Genomic DNA, 26212 nt, shown 5'->3' with positions numbered 1-26212 from the left:
AGTCGTAAGTGTAAAATAAGTCAACCACTGCTTCCGAGTAAAAAGCTAAAAACAAAAACACTCCGCTTTAACTTTAATGACGACAACAATCGTCCTTTTTTCACAAGAGCGCTCATAAGCCTCATTAAGACTCCTGCTGTTTTGACCAAGATAATTCCTGTTATTGTTATTGAGGAGTTGGAAGTCATAAAGGCAAGAATGCGACGCCGCATATCAGTGAACACGCGCGTATTCATTTCATGCGGCGGTTTTATGGCTGAAAATCAACTCCTTACAGGCTGCCGCCGATTTTTTTTTTTTTTCTTCTTCATCTCCCCAACAGAAATTTAATTATTGCCAGCAGTTGCGCGGCGCAGTAAACCGCTCGGGACTTTAATAACCGTCGAATCGCCAGCTGTGAACTATTAAGCAACGCCGGCGACAGACAGGGATGCCGCCCAAGCAGCTGGTCAAAGTAAAAGCCCGAGGTTGACATGGCAGAGGAACTGGCACACGGGAGACTGACTTCCTGTGTCACAATAAAAGTTGTCATTAAATGCTTCACTCTCTCAAGGCCGAAAAAGTACTTTGACTCGGTTTTTATGCCATTGACGATAGACTAGTGCTGTGGCGTCCATTCATTCGCCTTTCCCAATCAAAATGGATTAGACCTCTATCGACGTCAATGGCATTGATAAATCATGATGCAATGAGCATAGACTTCATAATTACTGTATAATGACGGGTCACCTTCAGGAGTTATTCTCAAACAAACGCATGCAGCGATCTAACACTGGATTTAGGTTGAAAAAGTGCGAAAGCTATACCATATACTTAAAGGAAGGATTGTCTCAGGAGTGATTTGTTCGAGATTATTTTCGTTCCATGCAGGGGTCACGTTAACCGAATATTTTCCGTCGTTGACCGGTTTTTTAAAACGGTGACGGAAAAAACTGAAGTCCATCTGTCATTTTGACAGGTTGCAATTCACACCCCAGACGACATGGTGGCGAGTGAGCATTGTAATTAGCTATTTTCTCTTGATGCATGACGTCGTTGGCCTTACTCGGAAAAATGTCAAGGCAACTGAGTGTCCGAAGTTTCTTCAAAAAGCCCCAAAACGACGATGGTGTTGATAAAAGAAGGGAAAAAAGAGGGACTGCACAAGCGGGCACGCAATTCAAGTCCATGCGCACCAGGCGGAAGGTGTGAGACTGCGATCAGGCCACAGCAGGTGAACTGTTAATTTCATTGTTCTATATGTAGCCTACCTACTGGGGCCACAGTCAGCTGCTTTTATCACTGCGGAGAAAAAGTTACATATTCATCTGCTTGATGTGTGATGGCACGGTGTGGATTCTCTGTTAAGCTTGTTTGGACAGAATATTAATTAAAAATGAATGAAAACTAAATACCATTAAATATGTCATTATTATCATTTTAAAAATTTAAGTGACGGGTAAAAATAGATTATGACCGGATTTTTATGACCCTGTCAGTCAAAATGACAGACAACGAAAAAGTCTAGTGCAACCTCTGGTTCCATGCATGAATTTTGAAATGTTGTGAAAAAAATCTACGGGAGAAATTAGCCGCTACGGCATTGGCATCATAGTTCGCAAGATTTGCGTAAAATAAATGCTAAATGCCCGTTTTTTTTTTTTTGTTTTTTTTTTTTGCTTTTAACAAAGAATCGAGACTGTTTTACCTCCATATCTATAAAGAATTTAGGGATTTACGCATTTATTCACAAGAATTTTCAACGTAAAAAGCCCTTTGTGGTGATAAGGCGGCGCTACATTGGCTTAAAGACTAGCAGCACATCATACGTATTTACGTAAAATAAATGCTAACTGCCCGGTTCTTTGCTCTTTTCACAAAGAATTGAGACTGTTTTACGCCCTTATCTATAAAGAATTAAGGGATTTAAGCATTTATTCAGTAGAATTTTCAACGGAAAAAGCGCTTTGTGGTGATAAGGTGGCACTACAGTAGCTTAAAGACTAGCAGCACATTCGACATATTTACGTAAAATAAATGCTAACTGCCAGGTTCTTTGCTGTTTTAACAAAGAATCGAGACTGTTTTACGTCCATATCTTTAAAGAATTTAGGGATTTACGCATTTATTCACAAGAATTTTCAACGTAAAAAGCCCTTTGTGGTGATAAGGCGGCGCTACATTGGCTTAAAGACTAGCAGCACATCGTACATATTTACGTAAAATAAATGCTAACTGCCCGGTTCTTTGCTCTTTTAACAAAGAACTGAGACTGTTTTACGTCCTTATCTATAAAGAATTAAGGGATTTAAGCATTTATTCAGTAGAATTTTCAACGGAAAAAGCGCTTTGTGGTGATAAGGTGGCACTACAGTAGCTTAAAGACTAGCAGCACATTCGACATATTTACGTAAAATAAATGCTAACTGCCAGGTTCTTTGCTGTTTTAACAAAGAATCGAGACTGTTTTACGTCCATATCTTTAAAGAATTTAGGGATTTACGCATTTATTCACAAGAATTTTCAACGTAAAAAGCCCTTTGTGGTGATAAGGCGGCGCTACATCGGCTTAAAGACTAGCAGCACATCGTACATATTTACGTAAAATAAATGCTAACTGCCCGGTTCTTTGCTCTTTTAACAAAGAATTGAGACTGTTTTACGTCCTTATCTATAAAGAATTAAGGGATTTGAGCATTTATTCAGTAGAATTTTCAACGGAAAAAGCGCTTTGTGGTGATAAGGTGGCACTACAGTAGCTTAAAGACATTCGACATATTTACGTAAAATAAATGCTAACTGCCAGGTTCTTTGCTGTTTTAACAAAGAATCGAGACTGTTTTACGTCCATATCGTTAAAGAATTTAGGGATTTACGCATTTATTCACAAGAATTTTCAACGTAAAAAGCTCTTTGTGGTGATAAAGCAGCGCTACAGTGGCTTAAAGACTTGCAGCACATTTGACATATTTACCTAAAATAAATGCTAACTGTCCATTTTTTTTTTTTTTTTTTTGCTCTTAACCATGAATCGAGACTGTTTTACGTCCATATCTATAAAGAATTCAGGGATTTATGCATTTATTCACAAGAATTTTCAACGGAAAAAGCGCTTTGTGGTGATGAGGCGGCGGTACACTGGCTTAAAGACGAGCAGCACATTTGGCACATTTACGTAAAATAAATGCTAACTGCCCGGTTCTTTGCTCTTTAAACAAAGAATCGAGATTGTTTTATGTCCATATCTATTAAGAATTCCGGGATTTAAGCATTTATTCACAAGGATTTTTAACGGATAAAACTCTTTGTGGTGATAAGGTAGCGCTACAGTGGGTTAAAGACTAGCAACACATTCGACATATTTATGTAAATTAAATGCTAACTGTCAAATTTTTTACTTTTAACCAAGAATCGAGACTGTTTTACGTCCATATCTGTAAAGAATTCAGGAATTTAAGTATTTATTAAGAAGAATTTTCAACGTAAAAAGCTCTTTGTGTTTCCACTCGGTCAGCTTTGACGGCGACAGGCCACTTATTTATCGCCCCCATGCCCCGTGTCCCATCAATATCATGATGAAGTCTATGGCAATGAGTTAAATGCTATGAAATGGATAAAAAAGAAAAATAAACTTTGGAGTGTTATCGGGGTCGTTTAATCAATGTGCCAATTCATAATTGTACGAATACTTTTACAGTGGTGCATCGACATACGATCCTGTCGAGATCCGACGTTAAATTTGACTCGTCATTTGTCTCGACATATGATATGCTCGAAATACGACGATTTATGACAGCGTCGCAATTTCATTGTTTTGCCGCAAGACAGACGCACGGCGGATTTTGTGAGAGAAATCAATATGGGTCCCAAGAGGGTTAGTGCAGGTGGTGGAAAAAAAGGAAAAGGTGACGCTTACCACTGAAATTAAGTTGGAAATGATGGAATATGTCTATGATCGCGTCAGTCCTCCTCAGACCTCCGTTCGCCTGTCTTTATAAGGCTATTGTCCGCCATAGCCAAAAGTAAAAAATAACGCTCTCTCTCTCATAATCTCTCTCACTCTCTTGTCTGTCACATGGTGCATTCAGGAACAGCTTTCAAAACACAACCGCCACATTAAAACCTGATTAGTTACATAATTATCAGGGCCCGAGCACCAACTGGCGCGAGAGCCCAACTGGAATGCAAAGGATTATTATTATTTCTTCATGGCAAATGAAAACGGCCTATTTGGAGGGCTTAACATGCACGAAAATTTCCATACCCATGCGGTTTGGCATAAATTATGATAATTTTGCAGCTTGGGTTAAAAAAAACATAAGAAATGGCTCAGTGGCGCCCCCTTGAATTTTTCCAAAAGGCCTATCCAATTGGGTTTTTTCAACGTAGAGCGATTAAATTTGGGGAGTCGATACCTTGTGCCAAATTGCTCCAAAAGGTATCTTGCACCCATATTCCAAACCCAACAAGAAATCGCATATTTTGGATTGAACTTGAAATTCATATCGAATCACAGGGTGCATATCTGAGACATTGGCACCCATCAAGTTAGTTGGATCCTCCTCAAAATTGGTGAGACTGTTCATGAGACATATGAGATCTTAAGTTATGAAAATGGTGGGTTTTCATTCACGGGCCTGACCTGGGCTGGGTGCCAAAGTGGGCCATTTTTTTGGCAACATGCCAAATTCCGTAAATTACTAATAACTCCCTGATACAAGCTTCAATCGTTTTCATATCTGGCATGTATGTGAGATATCCAAGCCTGAACACGGCTGCATTGAAAAGTTACCCGTTAGGCCTGGCACCGGCTGCTGGGAACAGGAAACGCGCTTTTTTTACTAGACAGGCTCCTCCTCCAAGGGAAAAAAATCAATTGACTTCAAACTTGCTTAAGGGGAGCCATAAGATGTGTTCAGGTGCCTGATGAAAAATATTGAGGTTTCATTGAAGCAGATGTTGCCATGTTGTCTCGCCACAAATTTTGAACAGTCATAACTTGTCACACATAATACTGCGCCAAACTTCCTGTTTTTGATAAGAGTTGTACCCTGAAGGGTTCTGTAGGGGTTATTTGCATCAACTCTTCAGCGGCAACTAGTGGTCACTCATTTTACTTAAACATGTCCAGTTCTATTCAGGTTGTTCATTGTAGTTACAAGACCTTTTGTAATACTGCATTTTAAGGCCCATGTCCACATGTCTCTGTCTGTTGCCTGGACAAGCCTTTATTCGCCATAAAAAGAAAGTAGACTTATTTTTCAGGGACTTAGGCAGCTTGTAGAGCCACAAAATTTGGCACACTTTGTCAAATTGGTCCAATTAAAAGAATGTTTTTGGTTTTGAATAAGTGTGTGGCTGCACAGCTAAGTAGCGCCTCCTTTTTTGTAGGACCCTCTCCAATAGGGTTTTTTTCTCCTAGGTGTGTGAATGTATTTCTAATCCCCAAAAAAGAGACAAGTTTTGAGCAATTTAGGTTCTCATGAGATGATAAGAGGAGGACGATCTGCCACCACCCTGATCTGCGTGACATCCGAGTTGAGCCAAACTGCGAGGGCCCGTTCAGTGCTGATTGCAGGCCTAGTTATTATTATATTTTCATTATTCCGATTTGTATTTATATAATTTATTTGATTTTCTATTTGTAATTTCTCTTCTTATTATTTTGTATTGTATTACATGCAAAACTACCATCAATGAAAACCTATTTCAGAAAGAGTTCTTTTTGCACCAAGGTTAACCCTCATTGCTTGCCATTGACAGCGCTAGACGTCCAATCCATTTTAAACGAATGTTCATTCACCTTCTCCCAGTCAAAATGCATTGGACGTCTAGCACCGTCAATGGCAGACGTGTTCCATGAATGAACCAAACTCCGTCATAAAGCATCACTTGCACTCACCCGATACCAAACGATTTCCCGTAGCCTCCCATCGGTCTTGAAGTTGCACTTGAGGGTGACTGTCTCACCCACGACCACAGGAGGCAGCGGCTCGATGGTGACGGTCAAATATCCTGTTGAGGCGCACACACAGAAAAACAAAACACCTCTTTAATGTGGAACTTGAACGAAAACACTCGTGCCGCCACAAGATGTTCACGGATTTAAAGTGTGTAACGCAGAAAAAGAGGCGGCTAATGACTTAAATTCCGTCCCATCTGGCAAAAAAACGATTTGTGCCGCGCAAACGGCAAGTTGGCCACCTGTGCGCAAAGACGTCTAGAGTCATCCTTCATAACGGGCTAATTGTTGGATGAGGACGACACTGCGATTTTGTTTGCTCAGGTGTTTATTAGAAGAGGCGTTCGGAAAGTTTTTGCAAAGAATGGACAGATTGCCTTTTGGTGAATAAACAACTCAAGATGGACAACTGGTTGTTTAACAGCTCATATAGCTGAATTTGGTGCAGCTGGCATGGGATCAAATCCTGCTTTTTTGCAAATAAAAGACCATTTGCTGAACTGCTTTAGTTATTTACTTGTTTCTAGACACATTTTCCAAGCATATGCTATTATTTGAGTAAACATTATATATATTTTTGCTACTTCTAAACAATATTTTTTAAGTAAAAGCAGTCATCCCAAAAAAATGTACACCGCAAATTTATAACGTCTAAATGAGATTACTTTTTTTTAATTTTAGTCAAATAATTTTCCTCTTCATCTTGTTTTGAGTGTTAAAGACTAACAAATGAAGGAGTCAGATTATTCCACTTAAATTAAGTACCGTATTGGCCCGAATATAAAACTGCCCTGATTATAAGACGATCCCCCTCTTTTAAGACTCAAGTTTGAAAAAAGACTTTTTGAACACCAAATTAATTTTTATACAGAAAATAAATACAGCACATCCGAAACAAATGATTATAACAATATATTTGAGAGAAAAAGCATGTTATTTTTCCTCATTCAAATCTTATTATCTGAACATTTAAATATATAAACTAAAGTGCAACCACATTCGTAAATGAATGGCTTCTGGTTTTTGAAATGTAAATAAACCAATCTATTGTGATTAAACAACAAAATTGAAATAACTGCATTAACCATCAAAGTGAAGTCTAACTGTAACTGTAGTCTTGAAACAAATCTGAATAAGGAAAAACATTGCGATAAAATAATGCAAACTGGTTAAACTTGAGAATAGCTGAGATCTGTCATGACAGAACATCGCTTCAATGATATCTGGCGCCATCTAGCGTCATGAATGGGGAGAGTAGCTGAGATCTATCATGACAGAACATCGCTTCAATGATATATGGCGCCATCTAGCGTCGTGAATGGGTATAATTCTTGACCGCGAATATAAGACGACCACCTCTTTTTCAGTCGTATTTCAATGCAAAAAACACCGTCTTATATTCGGGCCAATACGGTACATTACTATTTGTTCTTATTAAGCCCATACATTTAAAAGTTCACTAGTTTTTCCATCTAAATCAAGAAAAAAAAATGCTTTCAAATAATGTTTAGAACAATATTGTTGGAGTAAGAACATTTCAAAGTATTTAAGATTTAACATACTAATTAATTGCTTAAAATAAGCAGGGGTTAAAGTGGGCCGGAACAGTCCGGAATGCCGTTCCGGTATAACATTCGGGGGCGGAACGGTGCTTTGATCACAAAAATATGATGGCAACTGTCTAAAAAAAAATAGAAATTATCATTAATTATGAATTATCAGGCTGCCACACATGCATCTCCAATTAGAAAACAATCTACTTAAGTCAGATTTACATACACAAGTGTTAACAACAAGCCTAATGACGTGCTTGTGTAGCATCATCCGCATCTGGGCCAGACGAGACTGTCGATTCCAGTCGATGTGGGCATGCAAACTAGGGGTGGGAACCTCTTGGTGCCTCACGATACGAAATGATTTGCGATTCAAAGCTCACGATAACGATGATCTCACAATATGGCGGTAATCTATACATTAGTGAGGGAATCATTCTAAGATATTCTACAAAACAACTTATAATCAAAAACAAGCTATATTCATCCTTCTGCTATAAGTTTATTGGTAGTAGACGTCTAATCCATTTCAACTGGGAGGGAGGCAGCAAATTAACCCCTCCCTTTACAAACGGGCCCCTCCCACTCCTATGGCCGTCAGTGGCAGCCAATGCCAGGCAACATGGTAATTTTGGGCCATTTCAGGCCTGACCTGTTGATTTTCAGTGAATTCATGTTGATTTTTGGGACATTTTATGCAGTGAATGAATAGGCAGCGACTCAAACTCAACAGGAAGTGACATGTAAATGCCCTAAAATCATAAGCGGAGTTTAAGGGAGGGCCGGGCCGGGCCAGGCCCCTACCACCCCGGTAGCCGAAAAGTGTCATTGCATGTAATTGACTTTCCTATATATATATACATGTATAAAAGTTGTAAAGCAATAAAACAACAAAAATGAAATGAAAAAAAAAAAAAAAATTTATAATGGTCAAAATTCTTTTTCGAACAGATCATGTGACGAGCACCTTAGACGGTCATTTGCTTTGCATATCATTTTCACAAAAAAAAAAAAAAAAAAAAATATATATATATATATATATATATATATATATATATATATATATATATATATATATATATATAAGGGAGTGCAATTTTATTTTTTAAATGAGTTTTTTCTTAGTTTGAAAATATTTTTTTGGATTGAACTTTTTTGGGGACTGAATGATTTAGCCACAAATGTCACACAAAAAGGATTGCTAAATCAAAACTTTTTTATTGAAAAATTAAGTGCTGAAATGCAAATATTTAGGTCTCAAATATTTTTTCGCATTAATTTTTTTTTTTTCTATGATTAAAAAAATGTCTTTTTTCTGATTAAAGTGATTTTTCTTTTGAAATTATATATCTATTTTTCTGAAGTAACTTATTTTTTGATTGAATAATAAAAGACACAAATGTCCTGGCCCAAACGCAAAACATTACTTCACTCAAAAAAGTTGCTTCAACCCAAAAAATTGACTTCGATCCAAAAAAAAAAAAAAAACATTAAAAATAGCTTCCAAATGCATTTTTTTTAGTTTCAAATGTATTTTTGCATTCAAACACATTTTTTTGATTGAAGTGACATTTTTTGATTGAAAATACATATTTTGATTGATTGACTTCTAATTTTTTTTTTTGATTGAAGCACTTTTTTCGTGGGGATCGGGGATCGAATAATGAAGACACAAATCTACCTCCATATGGCTACGCCCGGGGGATACAATTTTTGACGGGGGTAACTACATTGGCACGACACCGGCGGGCGTATCATATTCAATGGCTGACGATCTTGGCGAAAAGTGTAGTTATCCTAAGCGGCCCGATTTAGAATTCCCCTCAAGAATGATGGGAAACAAAAAACCCTCATTTTCAACTTATTATAAATATTCTTGTGTGTATTGAGTAGATATTGTGTGTTAATAAAAAAATGATAATAACACACAATATAATACAATCTACAAAAACCACCGATTCCAGTGAAAGTCTTCCTGCAAGAGTAAAAGCTGCAGACAACTATTTTCTTCCATTTTCACCCCATTGTGATTGGCATTGTGGTCTCCCAGTAGGAAAGCTGGTGTTGACATGCTTCATTTAAGGCTCTAGGTAACTACTAGCTGCGACACACTGAGAACACAGGAAGCTGGGTCACCAAACTTTTGAAACTGATAACTACTTCTGTGCGGTGAATAATTCAAAGGCCTACCAAAAGCAACATTTACTTGAGTAACGTTTGGAGAAAAATGTACTTCTAAGAGTAGCTTTACCCTACCATACTTTTTGTTATTTCTTGAGATTTGTGAAGAAGAAACGCTGCTCTTACCCCACAACTTTGGGCTACACTAGAATTCTTACAATTTTTACTCTTATTCTATTAATTCCAATCGAATTATTAATTAATTATATATAATTATTTTTGTCAGCGATGCAGACAGTGGTTCTACCAGTTTCACCTATGAGACGTCGCAGCAATAATCACATGACTATTGTACTAATCAAACATCGATACAGTCACGTGACCACACAAAAGCTTGAAACTGGAGTCCTATGATCACGCCGGCGTGTTCAATCACTTGGTGACTTTAGAGCACCAGGAAAATTAAACTATTTGACATAGAGTCAACATTATTCAAAAGCGCGGATTTCAACCTCTGTCCCAGTTTTTATTTGGCACCGATAAACTCCTAAAACTGGAGAAAATCATTTCAATATCAAGGTAGCAAAAATTTCTCGTGCTCTTTGGACGGGTGATGTTTCATTTTAGTATATGTATTTTCTTGACGGAATTCCATTTTTCTGGCCTAGTATAGTCTTGTAATAGATTTTAGAACAGTGTAATGATAACAGTTCATATATGTGATGTTGAAAAGAGAAAGAAAATATATCAATTATATCAATGTCCCTACCAATGTTGAGACCAAACCTACGCCCTTGGTGAGAAGTAAGTAAAAAGTGTAGGCGCTGGGAGGCGGGATACACTCTGTGTCCCCGTACATGAATGTAATGTCTTTTCTGTTTGTCTGTCTTTAAGTGTAAATTCTTTGTTCTCTTTTATTCCTGAATTCTGTGTCATCATCTCCTGTCCGTTTTAACGTGATCCTCTAACTTAAATACTGTACATGTAGGCTCTAATAAACCACCATTGTTCTCTTGTAGTAAAAATATGTTGTTAGAAACACATAAAATGTTAAATCAATGGCAATATTTTATAATATTTAGTCCATATTTTGACCGTTAGTTGGCGCCATGGTTTGAGGGCTCGCAATGATGACGTAATTGGTAATCTTTCCAAATGTGTAGCGTGTTGAACAATTGCTTATTGCTGCCTAAACTCGCGAGGTAAAATGCCACGATGTGCTGCTTTTGGATGAAATTTCCAGTCAACTGGAAACAAGGGGAGTGAAGTGAGTGGTCAAGGTGGAATTATTATTTTTAGTGAATAAATGTGCATAAGTGGAAGCATCTCCCCCTTTTTGGTCCCTATATGCATGTATCCTACCCACCACGCGTTACAACTGGCGCCCGAACATTTTTCCTGGATCCTCAGTCAAGTAAGGGATCCGTCTATTTTCTGGATCCGACGGTCCCATCGCGTCTGCAATAATGGTTTTGTATCTGTCCATTTTTTTGATTCGTCGGTCCCACAGCGGCTTTTCGGATCAGTCTATTTTGTGGAATCGACGGCCTGATCGCGGCTGCGATATTGCCATGGGATCGGTCTAATTCCTGGATCTTCGAGTGAGTAAAAAACGCGGATTTGGATTAGTATTGCTATCTTTTTTTGTAGACTATTCTTCGTGGGAGTTTTCCCCAAATCATACTAAATAAATAAAGCACTATGGCAAAATGTCAAATGTCAAATTTGGTGGGTAGCGGCCTATATTCAGGTACGTCTTATAGTCCGAAAATCACTGTAGTAATATTATTTTGATGTAACGCTACTCTTAATTGAGCAAAATGCTTGGCGACTCTACCCACGACAAACATAAATTTGGTACATTTGTTCTAAAAGTTGGATGTCGGACCACCCACCTCCGTGCCTTTGATTGCTGCTGTATCCTAAATGATTGAAAAGCCTGATTAGTAAGCCTCGTGTTTGGTCCAATTGCTTAATTTTCATGGCAAGTAAATGAGAACAAGGCAAAGACAAAATACATCACAGCGAAAAAAACAAAAGCCACACACCGACATGCTGTAGATCAGCGGCGGCGTGTCTGTCATGTCAGCACATTCTTAATGTTCTCATTAAAGGATGTTAATTAAATCAGCGTCGTTGAGAGCTCTTGTCTCAAGAGTCAAGTTGAATGGTTAAACCTTAGCTTATCCTGCGCTTTGAGAAAATCCCCAACACTTGACAGAAAGCCACAAGTGGAGCAGTCTGGAGTCGTAAACGTTTGTCTTTGTTGAAAAGTCAAGTCTTGAGATATGCTCACTTTTTGAGGCGATTTATTTTTTATATATCTGTCATTTGGCCTTGGTGGAGGGTTGTAGCATGTGCTTCAAAGGCACACATTTCCCGGGAACTTTCTTACCCCTTAGGGCATTCATTGGTTGCTATTGCTACGGCGCTAAACGTCCAATCCATTTTGAATAGGATAGGCAAACGACCGGATGTTCATTGAACCGCCAAAAATCGATATATCATTTTAAAATGGTGTCGCTATTGGAAAAAAGAAGAACAAACAGGTTTTAAATCTTCCACTAGAATAGTGTCTAGAGCCGTCAATGGCAGCCAATAGGCTAACAAAGACGTCCAGTTCATTTTGACATTCAACATGAATTGGACGTCCATCGCAATCAATGCTCTTACAGTGGGGCAAATAAGTATTTAGTCAACCTCTAATTGTGCAAGTTCTCCGACTTGAAAATATTAGAGAGGCCTTTAATTGTTAACATGGGTAAACCTCAACCACTAGAGACAGAATGTGGGGGGAACAGAAAATCTCATTGTTTGATTTTTAAAGAATTTATTTGCAAATTATGGTGGAAAATAAGTATTTGGTCAATACCAAAAGTTCATCCCAATTCCCTTTGTTGGCAATAACGGAGGCCAAACGTTTTTTGTAACTCTTTACAAGCTTTTCACACACTGTTGCTGGTATTTTGGCCTATTCCTCCATGCAGATCTCCTCTAGAGCAGTGATGTTTTGGGGCTGTCGTTGGGCAACACGGACTTTCAACTCCCTCCACAGATTTTTATGGGGTTGAGATCTGGAGACTGGCTAGCCCACTCTAGGACCTTGAAATGTTTCTTACAAAACCACTCCTTTGTTGCCCTGGCTGTGTGTTTTGGATCATTGCCATGCTGAAAGACCCAGCCATGTCTCATCTTCAATGCCCTTGCTGATGGAAGGAGATTTTCACTCAAAATCTCTCGATACATGGCCTTATTCATTCTTTCCTTTACACAGATCAGTCGTCCTGGTCCCTTTGCAGAAAAACAGCCCCAAAGCATGATGTTTCGACCCCCATGCTTCACAGTAGGTATGGTGATCTTCGGATGCAATTCAGTATTCTTTCTCCTCCAAACACGAGAACCTGTGTTTCCACCAAAAAGTTCTATTTTGGTTTCATCTGACCATAACATATTCTCCCAGTCCTCTTCTGGATCATCCAAATGCTCTCTAGCGAACCGCAGAAGGGCCTGGATGTGTACTTTCTTCAGCAGGGGGACACGTCTGGCAGTGCAGGATTTGAGTCCCTGGCGGCGCATTGTGTTACTGATAGTAGCCTTTGTTACTGTGGTCCCAGCTCTCTGCAGGTCATTCACTAGGTCCCCCCGTGTGGTTCTGGGATTTTTGCTCACAGTTCTTGTTATTATTCTGACGCCACAGGGTGAGATCTTGCATGGAGCCCCAGATCGAGTGAGATTTTCAGTGGTCTTGTATGTCTTCCATTTTCTAATAATTGCTCCCACAGCTGATTTCTTTACACCAAGCGTTTTACCGATTGCAGATTCAGTCTTCCCAGCCTGGTGTAGGTCTACAATTTTGTCTCTGGTGTCCTTTGACAGCTCTTTGGTCTTGGCCATAGTGGAGTTTGGAGTGTGACTGACTGGACAGGTGTCTTTTATACCAATAAGGAGTTAAAACAGGTGCCATTAATACAGGTAACAAGTGGAGCATTGTTAGACCTTGTTAGTAGAAGTTGTACCTCTTTGACAGCCAGAAATCTTGCTTATTTGTAGGTGACCAAATACTTATTTTCCACTTTAATTTGGAAATAAATTCTTTAAAAATCAAACAATGTGATTTTCGTTCCCCCCCCACATTCCGTCGCTCATGGTTGAGGTTTACCCATGTTGACAATTACAGGCCTCTCTAATCTTTTCAAGTAGGAGAACTTGCACAATTGGTGGTTGACTAAATACTTATTTGCCCCACTGTAAATATGACCATTTCCCAGTTTTGGGGGCATTTACGGCTCAATTTCTGTAAATTTTAGGGCATTTACAGGACATTTCCTGTTCATTTGGAGTCCCTTCCGACTTATTTGGTGGCAATCCCGGGTCAGTGCTTGTTCAGTAACCCAAAATCAACAGGAAGCGGCCCGTAAATGGCCCAAAATCCACAGGAGGTGACCCAGAAATGACTCCAAATCAGTAGGAAATTATGGAAAATCAACAGGAAATGACATGAAATGACTCAAAATTAACTCATTGGCCGACATTGATGGCCATAGACATCCGACCTATTTAAAGTGGGAGGGATGGAAGCACTACCCCAGTTCAAATGGATTGCACGTCTACTATTGATGAACCCGATTTCAATTCCAAGTTGTTTATTATTTATACTGTAGTGTAGAGTATCGCAGAATGATTTACTGACCCATGTATTGATAATTGTTGTACTGCCATATCGTAAGATAATCGTTATCATGAACCTTGTATTGCAAATTGTATTGTGAGCTACCCAAAGGTTGCCACCCCTATAAATAACTGAGTAAGTACAAGTAAGTGTGTATATTGTGCTTTGGGAATTTTTTTTTTTTAGTTTCTTTTTTTTTATATAAATCGCTTGTGACCTCACGTAGCTTATCTCTTTAGTTGCCATTGACAGCAATAAAGGTCCAATCCATCTGCAGGGCTGAGAATGAAGTGCTATGTGTTATATGCAAAATGGCTTTTGGCGTATAGCAGGGGTGTCCAAACTTTTTGCAAAGGGGGCCAGATTTGGTGTGGTAAAAATGTGAGGGGCCAACCTTGGCTGACGTCCTTTACGTAGAACGATATATCTAAGCAAATTTTAGCAAGCCATTCAGTGTGTCACATTTGCTGAATTATTTTTTTCTCTTTCGACTCTCGGGCTCTTGCGAAATACTGCTGCTGTGACATTAAACTAGCTTCAAGTTGCTTCAATTTCTCGCTGCGTATCTTCCCTGTAATCTTGTCGTACATGTCAGCGTGTCCTGTTTGGTAATATCGCCCCACACTGAAATCTCTAAAAACAGCGACGTCTCTTTGCAAATGAGGCAGACACAGTTTTTGCGTATTTTAGTGAAGAAATAGTCTAATTTCCACCTATCCTTAAAGCATCGGCCGTCACAGTCAACTTTCTTTTTTTTTTGTTGTCACCATTTTAGAAAATGGAAGTAATGGGTCACACGGAGTAATGTTGCTTAGCCCTTAAATACCTCCAACATTAAGCAATTATCAGAGAATCCCTAAATTTTAAAAATAAGGTCCTAATGAAACCTTTTTTTCAAATTTGTAAAAAGAAAAGTCAAAATGAATATGTGTAATAAGTGCTCTATATCTATAACCCATGCTAAATCATGTGTTTTTTTTTCTCATGGAACCTGCAGATGCATGTGTTGACTTGCATCCATCACTTTTCTTTTCAAAAAGAATGTCAAAATTCTAAATTTGTCTCAAAATCATGACATTTTAGTTGTATCAAATGTGATACATTTGGCAATAAAGGGTTAAAGTGCTGCTGCCTTTTAGTGGGTTAATGAGGGGCAGCATTTTGTGTGTAAGCTACTTCATATGCTGGTTGCAATACTGCTGACCAATTCATTAAGTCTGTGTTTGGGCCAGACGTTATTGATTTTATGACATAGGCTGGGGGCCAGATGAAATTTGACCATGGGCCGCATTTGGCCCCTGGGCCGGACTTTGGACATGTCTGGCGTATAGTGTAGTTTTTTGGGGGGATATACGGCAAAAGGGCTTTCACAGAGCATTGATATTCAACTGACACCCAAGTAAGGCAATGCCATTGACAGCAGTGCATGTCCATATTTCCCATTCACTTTCAATAGCAGAAAAACGTTGTAATAGTAAGTGTATGGTCAAAAATCACAACCACAAGTTTTTCTGCCAAAATAAATGGGAAATTTGGACGTGCATGCCCGTCAATGGCATGGACGTGGATGGCCTGCAAAAAATGCCATATGCCAAAAGCAATTTTTCCATGTACCAAAAAACTGCCAAAAGCCATTGTGCCATATGCAAAAAAAAATGACATATGCCAAAAGCCATTTTTCCATACAGTAAATAAAGAAATGCCATATGTAAAAAAAATGCCATATGCCAAAAGATATTTTTCCATTTACCAAAAAAAAAATGCCATATGCGAAACGACATTTTTCCATTTACCAAAAAAAAAAATAATGCCACATGTCAAAAGCCGTTTTGCCACATACCAAAAAAAATCATTTTGCCATATGCAAAAAAAAATGCCATACGCCAAAAGCCATTTTTTCATAGACCAAAAAAATCACTATATGCCAAAAGACATTTTTCCATTCACCCAAAAATAATGCCATAGATTAAAAAAAAATGCCATACGCCAAAAGACATTTTCCATTTACCCCAAAAATTAAAATGCCATATTCCAAAAGCCATTTTGCGTATACCAAAAAAACTGTCATATGCCAAAAGCCATTGTGCCATGTGCAAAAAAAAAATGCCACATGCCGAAAGCCATTTTTCCATATACAGTGCCTTGCAAAAGTATTCGGCCCCCTTGAACCTTGCAACCTTTCGCCAAATTTCAGGCTTCAAACATAAAGATATAAAATTTTAATTTTTTGTCAAGAATCAACAACAAGTGGGACACAATCGTGAAGTGGAACAAAATTTATTGGATAATTTAAACTTTTTTAACAAATAAAAAACTGAAAAGTGGGGCGTGCAATATTATTCGGCCCCCTTGCGTCAATACTTTGTAGCGCCACCTTTTGCTCCAATTACAGCTGCAAGTCGCTTGGGGTATGTTTCTATCAGTTTTGCACATCGAGAGACTGACATTCTTGCCCATTCTTCCTTGCAAAACAGCTCGAGCTCAGTGAGGTTGGATGGAGAGTGTTTGTGAACAGCAGTCTTCAGCTCTTTCCACAGATTCTCGATTGGATTCAGGTCTGGACTTTGACTTGGCCATTCTAACACCTGGATACGTTTATTTTTGAACCATTCCATTGTAGATTTGGCTTTATGTTTTGGATCATTGTTGGAAGATAAATCTCCGTCCCAGTCTCAGGTCTTGTGCAGATACCAACAGGTTTTCTTCCAGAATGTTCCTGTATTTGGCTGCATCCATCTTCCCATCAATTTTAACCATCTTCCCTGTCCCTGCTGAAGAAAAGCAGGCCCAAACCATGATGCTGCCACCACCATGTTTGACAGTGGGGATGGTGTGTTCAGGGTGATGAGCTGTGTTGCTTTTACGCCAAACATATCATTTTGCATTGTGGCCAAAAAGTTCAATTTTGGTTTCATCTGATCAGAGCACCTTCTTCCACATGTTTGGTGTGTCTCCCAGGTGTCTTGTGGCAAACTTTAAACGAGACTTTTTATGGATATCTTTGAGAAATGGCTTTCTTCTTGCCACTCTTTCATAAAGGCCAGATTTGTGCAGTGTACGACTGATTGTTGTCCTATGGACAGACTCTCCCACCTCAGCTGTAGATCTCTGCAGGTCATCCAGAGTGATCATGGGCCTCTTGGCTGCATCTCTGATCAGTTTTCTCCTTGTTTGAGAAGAAAGTTTGGAAGGACGGCCGGGTCTTGGTAGATTTGCAGTGGTCTGATGCTCCTTCCATTTCAATATGATGGCTTGCACAGTGCTCCTTGAGATGTTTAAAGCTTGGGAAATTTTTTTGTATCCAAATCCGGCTTTAAACTTCTCCACAACAGTATCTCGGACCTGCCTGGTGTGTTCCTTGGTTTTCATAATGCTCTCTGCACTTTAAACAGAACCCTGAGACTATCACAGAGCAGGTGCATTTATACGGAGACTTGATTACACACAGGTGGATTCTATTTATCATCATCGGTCATTTAGGACAACATTAGATCATTCAGAGAGCCTCACTGAACTTCTGGAGTGAGTTTGCTGCACTGAAAGTAAAGGGGCCGACTAATATTGCACGCCCCACTTTTCAGTTTTTTATTTGTTAAAAAAGTTTAAATTATCCAATAAATGTTGTTCCACTTCACAATTGTGTCCCACTTGTTGTTGATTCTTGACAAAAAAATTAAATTTCATATCTTTATGTTTGAAGCCTGAAATGTGGCGAAAGGTTGCAAGATTCAAGGGGGCCGAATACTTTTGCAAGGCACTGTATAAATAAATGCCATATGTAAAAAAATGCAATATGCCAAAAGACATGTTTCCATATATAAATAAATGCCATATGTAAAAAAATGCCATATGCAAAAACACATTTTTCCATATACCAAAAAAAATAATAATGCCACATGTCAAAAGCCATTTTGCCACATACCAAAAAAATAATAATGCCATATGCCAAAAGCCATTTTGAACATACAAAAGAAAACTCTCCAAAAGCCATTTTGCCATATGGGAAAAAAAATGCCATATGCCAAAAGCCATCTTTCCATATACCAAAAACCAATGCCAAAAGACATTTTCCATTTACAAAAATATAATAATGCCAAAAGCCATATAGCCATATGCCAAAAGACATTTTCCATTTTCCAAAATATAATAATGCCATATGCCAAAAGCCATATGCAAAAAGCCATTTTTCCATATACCCCAAAAATGCTATAAGCCAAAAGCCATTTTGCCATATGTCAAACACCACTTTTCGTTCTCGCTGTCTCTCCCATTTTAACTAGGAGGGCCTGGAAGTTATTGAACGGCTGGCAGTGAATGAGTTAAGAGATTAATAACTCTTGAATGGATGTCCGATGTCCCTAAAACGGTTAAAGGTCACATGGTTTATTCCCTGGCATTATGGGAATCCGTCCGACATAAGGGTTGGGCGCATGTGGAGTTGCCAGTGAAGGAAACCGTGCAAGAGAAGACGGGGAATTTTCAAAAGAGCAAATTGCACGGGTGATGCACTCGTCAAGCCGCTTCACGTCTAGAGGAGTCGGAGCGGTTGCAGGCTCCGCCGAGCGAGCCGTCTGCTCCCACGCGAGCCCATCCCGGTCACGTCATGAATTTCACGCGCCGTAATTGCTGCCTCCTTCCCCAAAAAAAGCCGCGTCTCTCGTTACGGGGAGGCTAAATCGGGCCGTGCACCAAAGGTCATGCCTTCGCATCAGTTTTCCTCGCAATTAGAGCATGAAGTGGGGTAAAATTTGTACTTCTTCTATTTGTCAGACGGCGAGCCGTGACAATATCACGATATTATTTCATTACAGCAGCTAAAGAATGAAGGAAAATCCTCAAATGAAGTCCATTTGCAGGTGTGGAGCACTCAACCATAAACTGTGAGGTGTTTAATTGCCACATATTAGTCACTTGCAGACCTCTGCCTTGTTTTCATCTGGAGCGACAACACCAATGAGGGCTCCGCATTCCTCTTTGTCACATTAATAACGGCAATTTGCCCAGACGCACATGGAGTGAACGTGGAACGTCCGCTGACAAACCGGCGTCCAACTTGTTAGTTGTTGTTTTTACTTTGCTAAGAAATCCAGCACATTTGAGCTCAAGATAACTCAAGATTGTAAAAAAAGGGATTATAATCAAACAGGATGTTGTAAATTTTGTGAGAAACAAAGTGACGATTCAATTTGGCAGTCATTACGTCAAAGGTAACAGAGGTCAAAAAAAGGAATTCCAGGATAAATAGCCTAATACGTTATCAAATTTACTCAAATTTACAGAGTAGGTTACATGACAAGAAGAGAATGGGTCCAACGTCACAGAGGTTAGAAATATGGCAATGCTTTGAATTAGGCTGCTTAGGTGGAAACATCATTGCTTTCGTCAACGAAGACAATAACAAAAGTATTTCGTCTACGAACAATTTGTCATGACGGTGACGTTAACGGGATAAAGACATGTCTTGGAAGACTAAAACATAACGAGAAGAATGCCAATGGGACAAAAATTAAAATGCCATATTCCAAAAGCCATTTTGCGATATACCAAAAAAACTGCCATATGCCAAAAGCCATTGTACCATCTGAAAAAAAAAAATGCCATATGCCAAAAGCCATTTTGCCATGTGCAAAAAAAATGCCACATGCCATTTTTCAATATATAAATAAATGCCATATGTAAAAAAATGCAACATGCCAAAAGCCATTTTTCCATGTATAAATAAATGCCATATGTAAAAACATGCCATATACAAAAACACATTTTTCCATTTACAAAAAATAGTTTCTGTCATATGTTAACAATAAGGGTGTAACGGTACATGTATTTGAATTGAACCGTTTCGGTACGTGGTGCTCGGTTCAGAATGGAGGCGTACCGAACGACTTTCTGACATAATGTACCCCTTACTTTTCGAGGCTGTGAGTTGATCGGGTTACAGTTTCTTTGTGTAGATTATATTTACTCCGTCTTCTTTACTATAATGAGGACCAACACGGAAGGACAGTATAACCCAGAAACGTCAACGGCGCGACAACATGGCCGCAGCGAGAACGCAGTGAAACGCGGGTGTTGGAGCAGTTTTTGTGTTGAGTGACGTAATGTGGTAGTGCCGCCAATATGGGCGATGACGTCACCACTATGCGCGTATAAATCAATGACTTACTCGGCACAGGTGTGGAACGCTGGCGGATATAGTTTTCAACCGCACGCAACACATGTGACAGCACGCAACGCCAACACAGACCGCAGAGTTGCGAGTATATTGTTTTGTTTGTTTGAAAGTTTGAAGACGCGAAGATCGCGCATTTTGTTTGTTATTTGACCACACGACATGACTTTGGACTGAATGACCACGATTAGCTTGACTACACTCATTGACAATTTGACACCTTGGATTACCATCGGCCACGGCGTTTTGTCTGATCCTGCCGCCTGACATCGACATATGGTGAGTGCGCGTTGAAACATTCTTAAACCAGCGTATATTGAAAATTGTCAGAACAAAAGTTGAAAACTACCGAAGGAATAAATTGATGCTGTTTGAGGATAAAACGCCGTGGAGTGGCCGAATGGATTGGCTTGATTGATTGATTGTTTACGAGTAGAACGGATTGCGTGACTGCTCGGGGCAGGTGCGTTACATTACGGAGTTTTGATATGATTAGGAGTCCGGATGTTTGTATTTGATGTCGCGATGAACGCTTAACAGTGATTGTTGCATAAAGAAGCGGATTGAATTGACGTGACAGAGTATTGAACGGACGATGTTTTCATGTGGCTAGAGGCAGATGTCTCGTAATTTTGATGTCGCGCTGAACGCTCCCGCACATTAAACCAAGTAGTAAACGTAAAAAGAAAGGTACGAAAGTTTGCATTTATAGGCGCATTGGGTTGTTTGTGAAACGGTCAGCACAATGTCCCGCACAAGTGATATGAAAGGGAGTGCAGACCAAATTATGGAAATGGATGATGCTGTTAAAAGCACGACTCAAATAGGCGTTGTCAAATGCCACGCTGCTGAACAAGAATTTGTTGAAACCAATCCCAATCATCACGATGGTGAAAAAATGGCTGGTAATAAACAAAACCCACCAGAACCGGATAAAGTAAATTCCAAACAAGTTGGACATGAAAAGAGAAAATCCAAATTAACTGAAAAGGCCTTGAAGAATAAATTAGAAGGATTAATGAAGCAGAGGGCTGCTAAATATAGACAATTGACATCAAAGATGAATTATATAGAGGACAATATGCAACATGGATATGACAACGTTGAAATAATCACACAAGCATACAGCGATTTTAACAAAATGATTGATGAATTTACTGCCTCTCAAAAAACATTATATGAAATGCTCCCTGGAGAGGAGAGGGATGTGGATCACACAAACTGGTACCTACCCAAGGCTGCTCAGTTCCATGAATTTCGAACAGCAGTAAACAAATGGCTACAAAAGGTAAAAAATATTGGGCAGTGGGTACAACAGACTACAGAATATCCCTCTAAACAGCAACAATATACAAAGAAATTTGAAGTACAACAAACGGAGCCCAAAAGGGAAAGTCCTGATTCTTTTGTGTCAGTGGGGATGATGAGTAAATTGGAGCTGGATACCAAAATGAGCAAAAGCAGCAGCCGCTCATCAACGTCCTCCTCCGCCAGGCGCAACGTTGAAGCAGAGAAAGCTGCACTTTTAGTACAGGCTGAAGGTTTGAGAAAAGCACAAGCTCTCGAAAGAGAAGAAGCTAAATTAAAGGCTGAAAGAGAGATGTTGGCCATCAAAACACAACTTGCTGCTGCAGAAGCAAAACTCAAAACTTATGAACTCATGAGCGTGAGTGAAGGAAGCAACAAATCAAGGCTTCGGAAAGACACAGAATCCCACGATGATGATTATGATAAATTCAATAATGGGCTTGATGTTGAAGACTATGACCGGCATATTAAGAATGAAAGTGATGATGATGATGATGACGATGATGATGACGATGGTGAATATGGTGTGGATAATGAAGAAGAGGATGATGATGATGAAGAGGAGCAGAGTGAAAATATTGTTGGTCGTCCACCACCTGCTACTTACTTTGGAATGACCAGTCCTCAAGCACTGTTGCACAAGCCTGACAGAATAAAATTGCCCACACAAGACAAACTCATGGCAGCCACACCCATCAATTCCAGGATCACCTCGAAACCAACTGATTCAACTGCCGAAATGTTGAAAATAATGAGAAAACAAAATGAAATAACAGAAATGCTAATAAAAGAGCAAAGACTTTCCACTCTACCTGCAAAAGAGCTTACAATTTTTAATGGAGACCCGCTGCAATATCACACTTTTATACGTACTTTCGAGCATTGTATTGAAAGCAAAACGGACAGTGCTCGTGATTTATTATTCTTTTTAGACCAATACACTGAAGGGCAACCCAAAGTCCTCGTCCAAAGTTGCATCCATATGCCACCAGCACAGGGGTACACCAAAGCGAAGAAGCTGTTACATAGACACTATGGTAGTGATATTCTCATTGCGTCAGCCTACCAAAGAAAGGTTTTGAATTGGCAGGTGCTTAAATCAGAGGACCGCTTGGCACTGTGGGAATATGGTTTATTCCTACGCAGTTGTGCTAACGCTATGGCAGATGTAAAAGCCCTTGACGACTTAAACACCACCACTCATCTAAGAACCATTGTTTCTAAACTCCCCTTTAAGTTAAGAGAAAAATGGAGAGGTGTAGCCTTCAAGTACCAAGAGCGCACCAAAGTAAGAGCAAAGTTCAAGCAGCTAGTCAACTTTATTGAAAGACAGGCAAGAATGGCATGTGACCCAACGTTTGGGAACCTCCAAGACACTGCTGTATCACAGCCAAAGGACGAAAAGAAAAGTTTTGCTCCGAAAATAAAATCTGGCTCATCAGCATACAAGAGCAGCTTTACCACCGTGGCAGCAGAAGAGGGCTCTCAAGGTCAAGCACCAATCACAGGTACCAACAAATCCTGTCTGTACTGTAAAAAGAATCATGCAACTGAAGACTGCAAAGAACTGAGCAAAAAAAGACGAGAAGAAAAGGTTGAATTCTTCAAAACAAATGGAATCTGTTTTGGCTGCGTAACCAAGGGTCACCGTAGCAAAGACTGCAGAAAAGGACTCACCTGCAAAATCTGCACATTGAAGCACCCTACTATGCTACACTTTGAAAGGCCAAAGCAGGATGATAAGCAAGAGCCACCAGCTACAGACAACCCACCAACAATAGCTAGTGCTTTTGTGTCTTTAGAGAAGCACCTTCAAACCGGGGCCGGTGGTACTCAAACATTGGCCATAGTTCCCGTACAAGTGAAAATGTCAAATGGCAACAAGTGTATCAAAACGTATGCTTTTCTGGATCCAGGTGGCACAGCAACATTTTGCACAACAGCCCTGCAAAGACGACTGAATGCTAACGGAAGGAAAACAAGAATTCTACTGAAAACACTTGGACAAGAAAGAATGACAAATGTGGAAAAAATATTAGGCCTCGAAGTTTCCAATCTGGAAGGAAATGACTTCATCAAGTTGCCAGCAGTATACACCCAAAAAGAGATACCTGTAACAAAGGCGCAAATTCCAAAATTAGAATCACTGAATAGATGGGATTACCTAAAGGAGGTGAAATTGACCCATATCAACTCGAAAGTTGACCTTTTAATTGGAATAAATGCTCCCCAAACCATGGAACCGTGGAAGGTTATCAACAGCAGAGACAACGGACCATATGCTGTTAAAACCAGGTTAGGATGGGTGGTTAATGGACTTATGAATACCTGCAATGGCACAGATGAACAGATTACGGAGGTACATAGTCATCACATTTCAGTAGTAAATTTGGATGATCTTGTAAAACAAAACTTCAATCACAAATATCCAGAAAACTCATATGAAGAAGGTGCCAATAGTAAAAACAGAATTGACAAAAAGGAAAACAAAAGGCCGATTGACAGAAAAGAGGCAACTAAGAACGGGAAAAGGTCACAACAAACTACCAGTCTTTTTGACAATAGAGTGGGAAAAACAGCCATGAAAGCAAAAAAAGACACCCATTTTACAAATAGTTCTCACGTTACAGATGCCAGACAAAATCAACCAAAAAGAATCCAAAGGATCAAAAAGAAAAGAGAACGTAAGAAGACAGAATTTAAAGATAAGGTGAGACAAATTGAAAATACAACGAAGGCAAAAATAAAGATAACCCCACAAATAAAGAACGAACAGAAGAAAATACCTGTTGTGAGTGAAGAGAACGAGAACATGAAACACAAGACAAAAATGAAAAGAGATGTAGCCAAAGAGGATGAATCGACGATAACAAAGGAAACAGTCAAACTAGCTAAGAATAAAGTACTCGTGGCAGCACCGGATGAACAAGAGGCGGATGAAGTGAAACTGAAGAAGAATAAAAGGAAACCTTCACCTGACAGCAGAGAAGCTGAAAAGATGGAAGAGACATCTCCACAGGGAGAGGTTATTGAAGAGGAAGATAAGAAAAACGTAGAGGCCAAGAAGAGGATGTCCTCCAACCTCAGGGCAGAAGAAGAAACTGAATTGAATAAGAAGAAACAAAAGGTAGAACGCCATAAATGGAACAAAAGTAGAAGAAACTTTATTCAAGGAGATGTTGTTTTGATCGCTGATGCCAACTCTCCAAGCGGATCTTGGGTCCTCGCCAGAGTGGTGAACACGAACCCTGACCGAAGAGGAATTGTGAGGAGTGTGAAACTTCAGACAGCGACCAATCTTGTTGAGAGACCAATAAGCAAAATTTGTTTGCTGGTTCCAGCCAGCCAGTGAAGACCTGTTTGACGCACTCATGAAAGTGCAATAGATCATTTTGTTTATTTGTTGTTTTCTTAGAATGCTCCAAATTTGAGTATTATTATTTTCGCTTTGCCCATAATAATAGGGGCCGGTGTGTTGGAGCAGTTTTTGTGTTGAGTGACGTAATGTGGTAGTGCCGCCAATATGGGCGATGACGTCACCACTATGCGCGTATAAATCAATGACTTACTCGGCACAGGTGTGGAACGCTGGCGGATATAGTTTTCAACCGCACGCAACACATGTGACAGCACGCAACGCCAACACAGACCGCAGAGTTGCGAGTATATTGTTTTGTTTGTTTGAAAGTTTGAAGACGCGAAGATCGCGCATTTTGTTTGTTATTTGACCACACGACATGACTTTGGACTGAATGACCACGATTAGCTTGACTACACTCATTGACAATTTGACACCTTGGATTACCATCGGCCACGGCGTTTTGTCTGATCCTGCCGCCTGACATCGACATATGGTGAGTGCGCGTTGAAACATTCTTAAACCAGCGTATATTGAAAATTGTCAGAACAGCGGGCGTTAAAGTCAATCAGCCAAGGCACACCAGTCGCAGTGCGGCCGCCTGTTAGACGCGTCCCAGAAGCGGCTCAACACGACGCATGCGAAAAGAACGGAAGAAGAGTTTATTATTTGATGCGAGACGCGACCCTCCTGCGTCAATACTACTACTGGTAGCTAGGATCGGGCAGACCGGAAGTCACTCGTGTAAAAATACGGTGGATCCGGTCGATCTTCAAACTAATATGCAATCGTAACCCACTTTTTGAGTCCATCAGATCTCTTGAGTGGTAAATCGGGGCACAGTTGACTTGTCTTTGTTGATTTACTGCTGTCTTCTCTGCTATTATAATAACCAACACGGCCCCGTGTTCAATACAAAACCCTCCTACCACAACAAAACAAGTAGGAACTAATAATCACATAGGAACTAAAGTTATACAACATAAAATATACAATATAAATGAATACTACATCACATTTGTAAAATATAAACACATAATAAAATAGCCCATTTAAATAAAATACATTAAAATGAGCTAAAACACCTGTTATT

General features: G+C 39.5%; 1 protein-coding gene across 2 annotated transcripts in view; it reads right to left on the bottom strand.

Annotated features, from left to right (window-relative positions):
- The window catches only part of igsf21a (immunoglobin superfamily, member 21a), a 623523-nt gene that overhangs the window by 407836 nt on the left and 189475 nt on the right, over positions 1–26212 (bottom strand). For both annotated transcript variants that reach the window (XM_057847132.1, XM_057847131.1), the window contains one exon: positions 5882–5994. In XM_057847132.1, the coding sequence (XP_057703115.1) occupies positions 5882–5994 (113 nt within the window). The remainder of the gene's footprint in view (positions 1–5881; positions 5995–26212) is intronic.

Source organism: Corythoichthys intestinalis, chromosome 9, assembly GCF_030265065.1.
Source record: "Corythoichthys intestinalis isolate RoL2023-P3 chromosome 9, ASM3026506v1, whole genome shotgun sequence".
Lineage (NCBI taxonomy): Eukaryota > Metazoa > Chordata > Actinopteri > Syngnathiformes > Syngnathidae > Corythoichthys > Corythoichthys intestinalis.
This window is presented reverse-complemented; position numbering and strand designations above follow the sequence as displayed.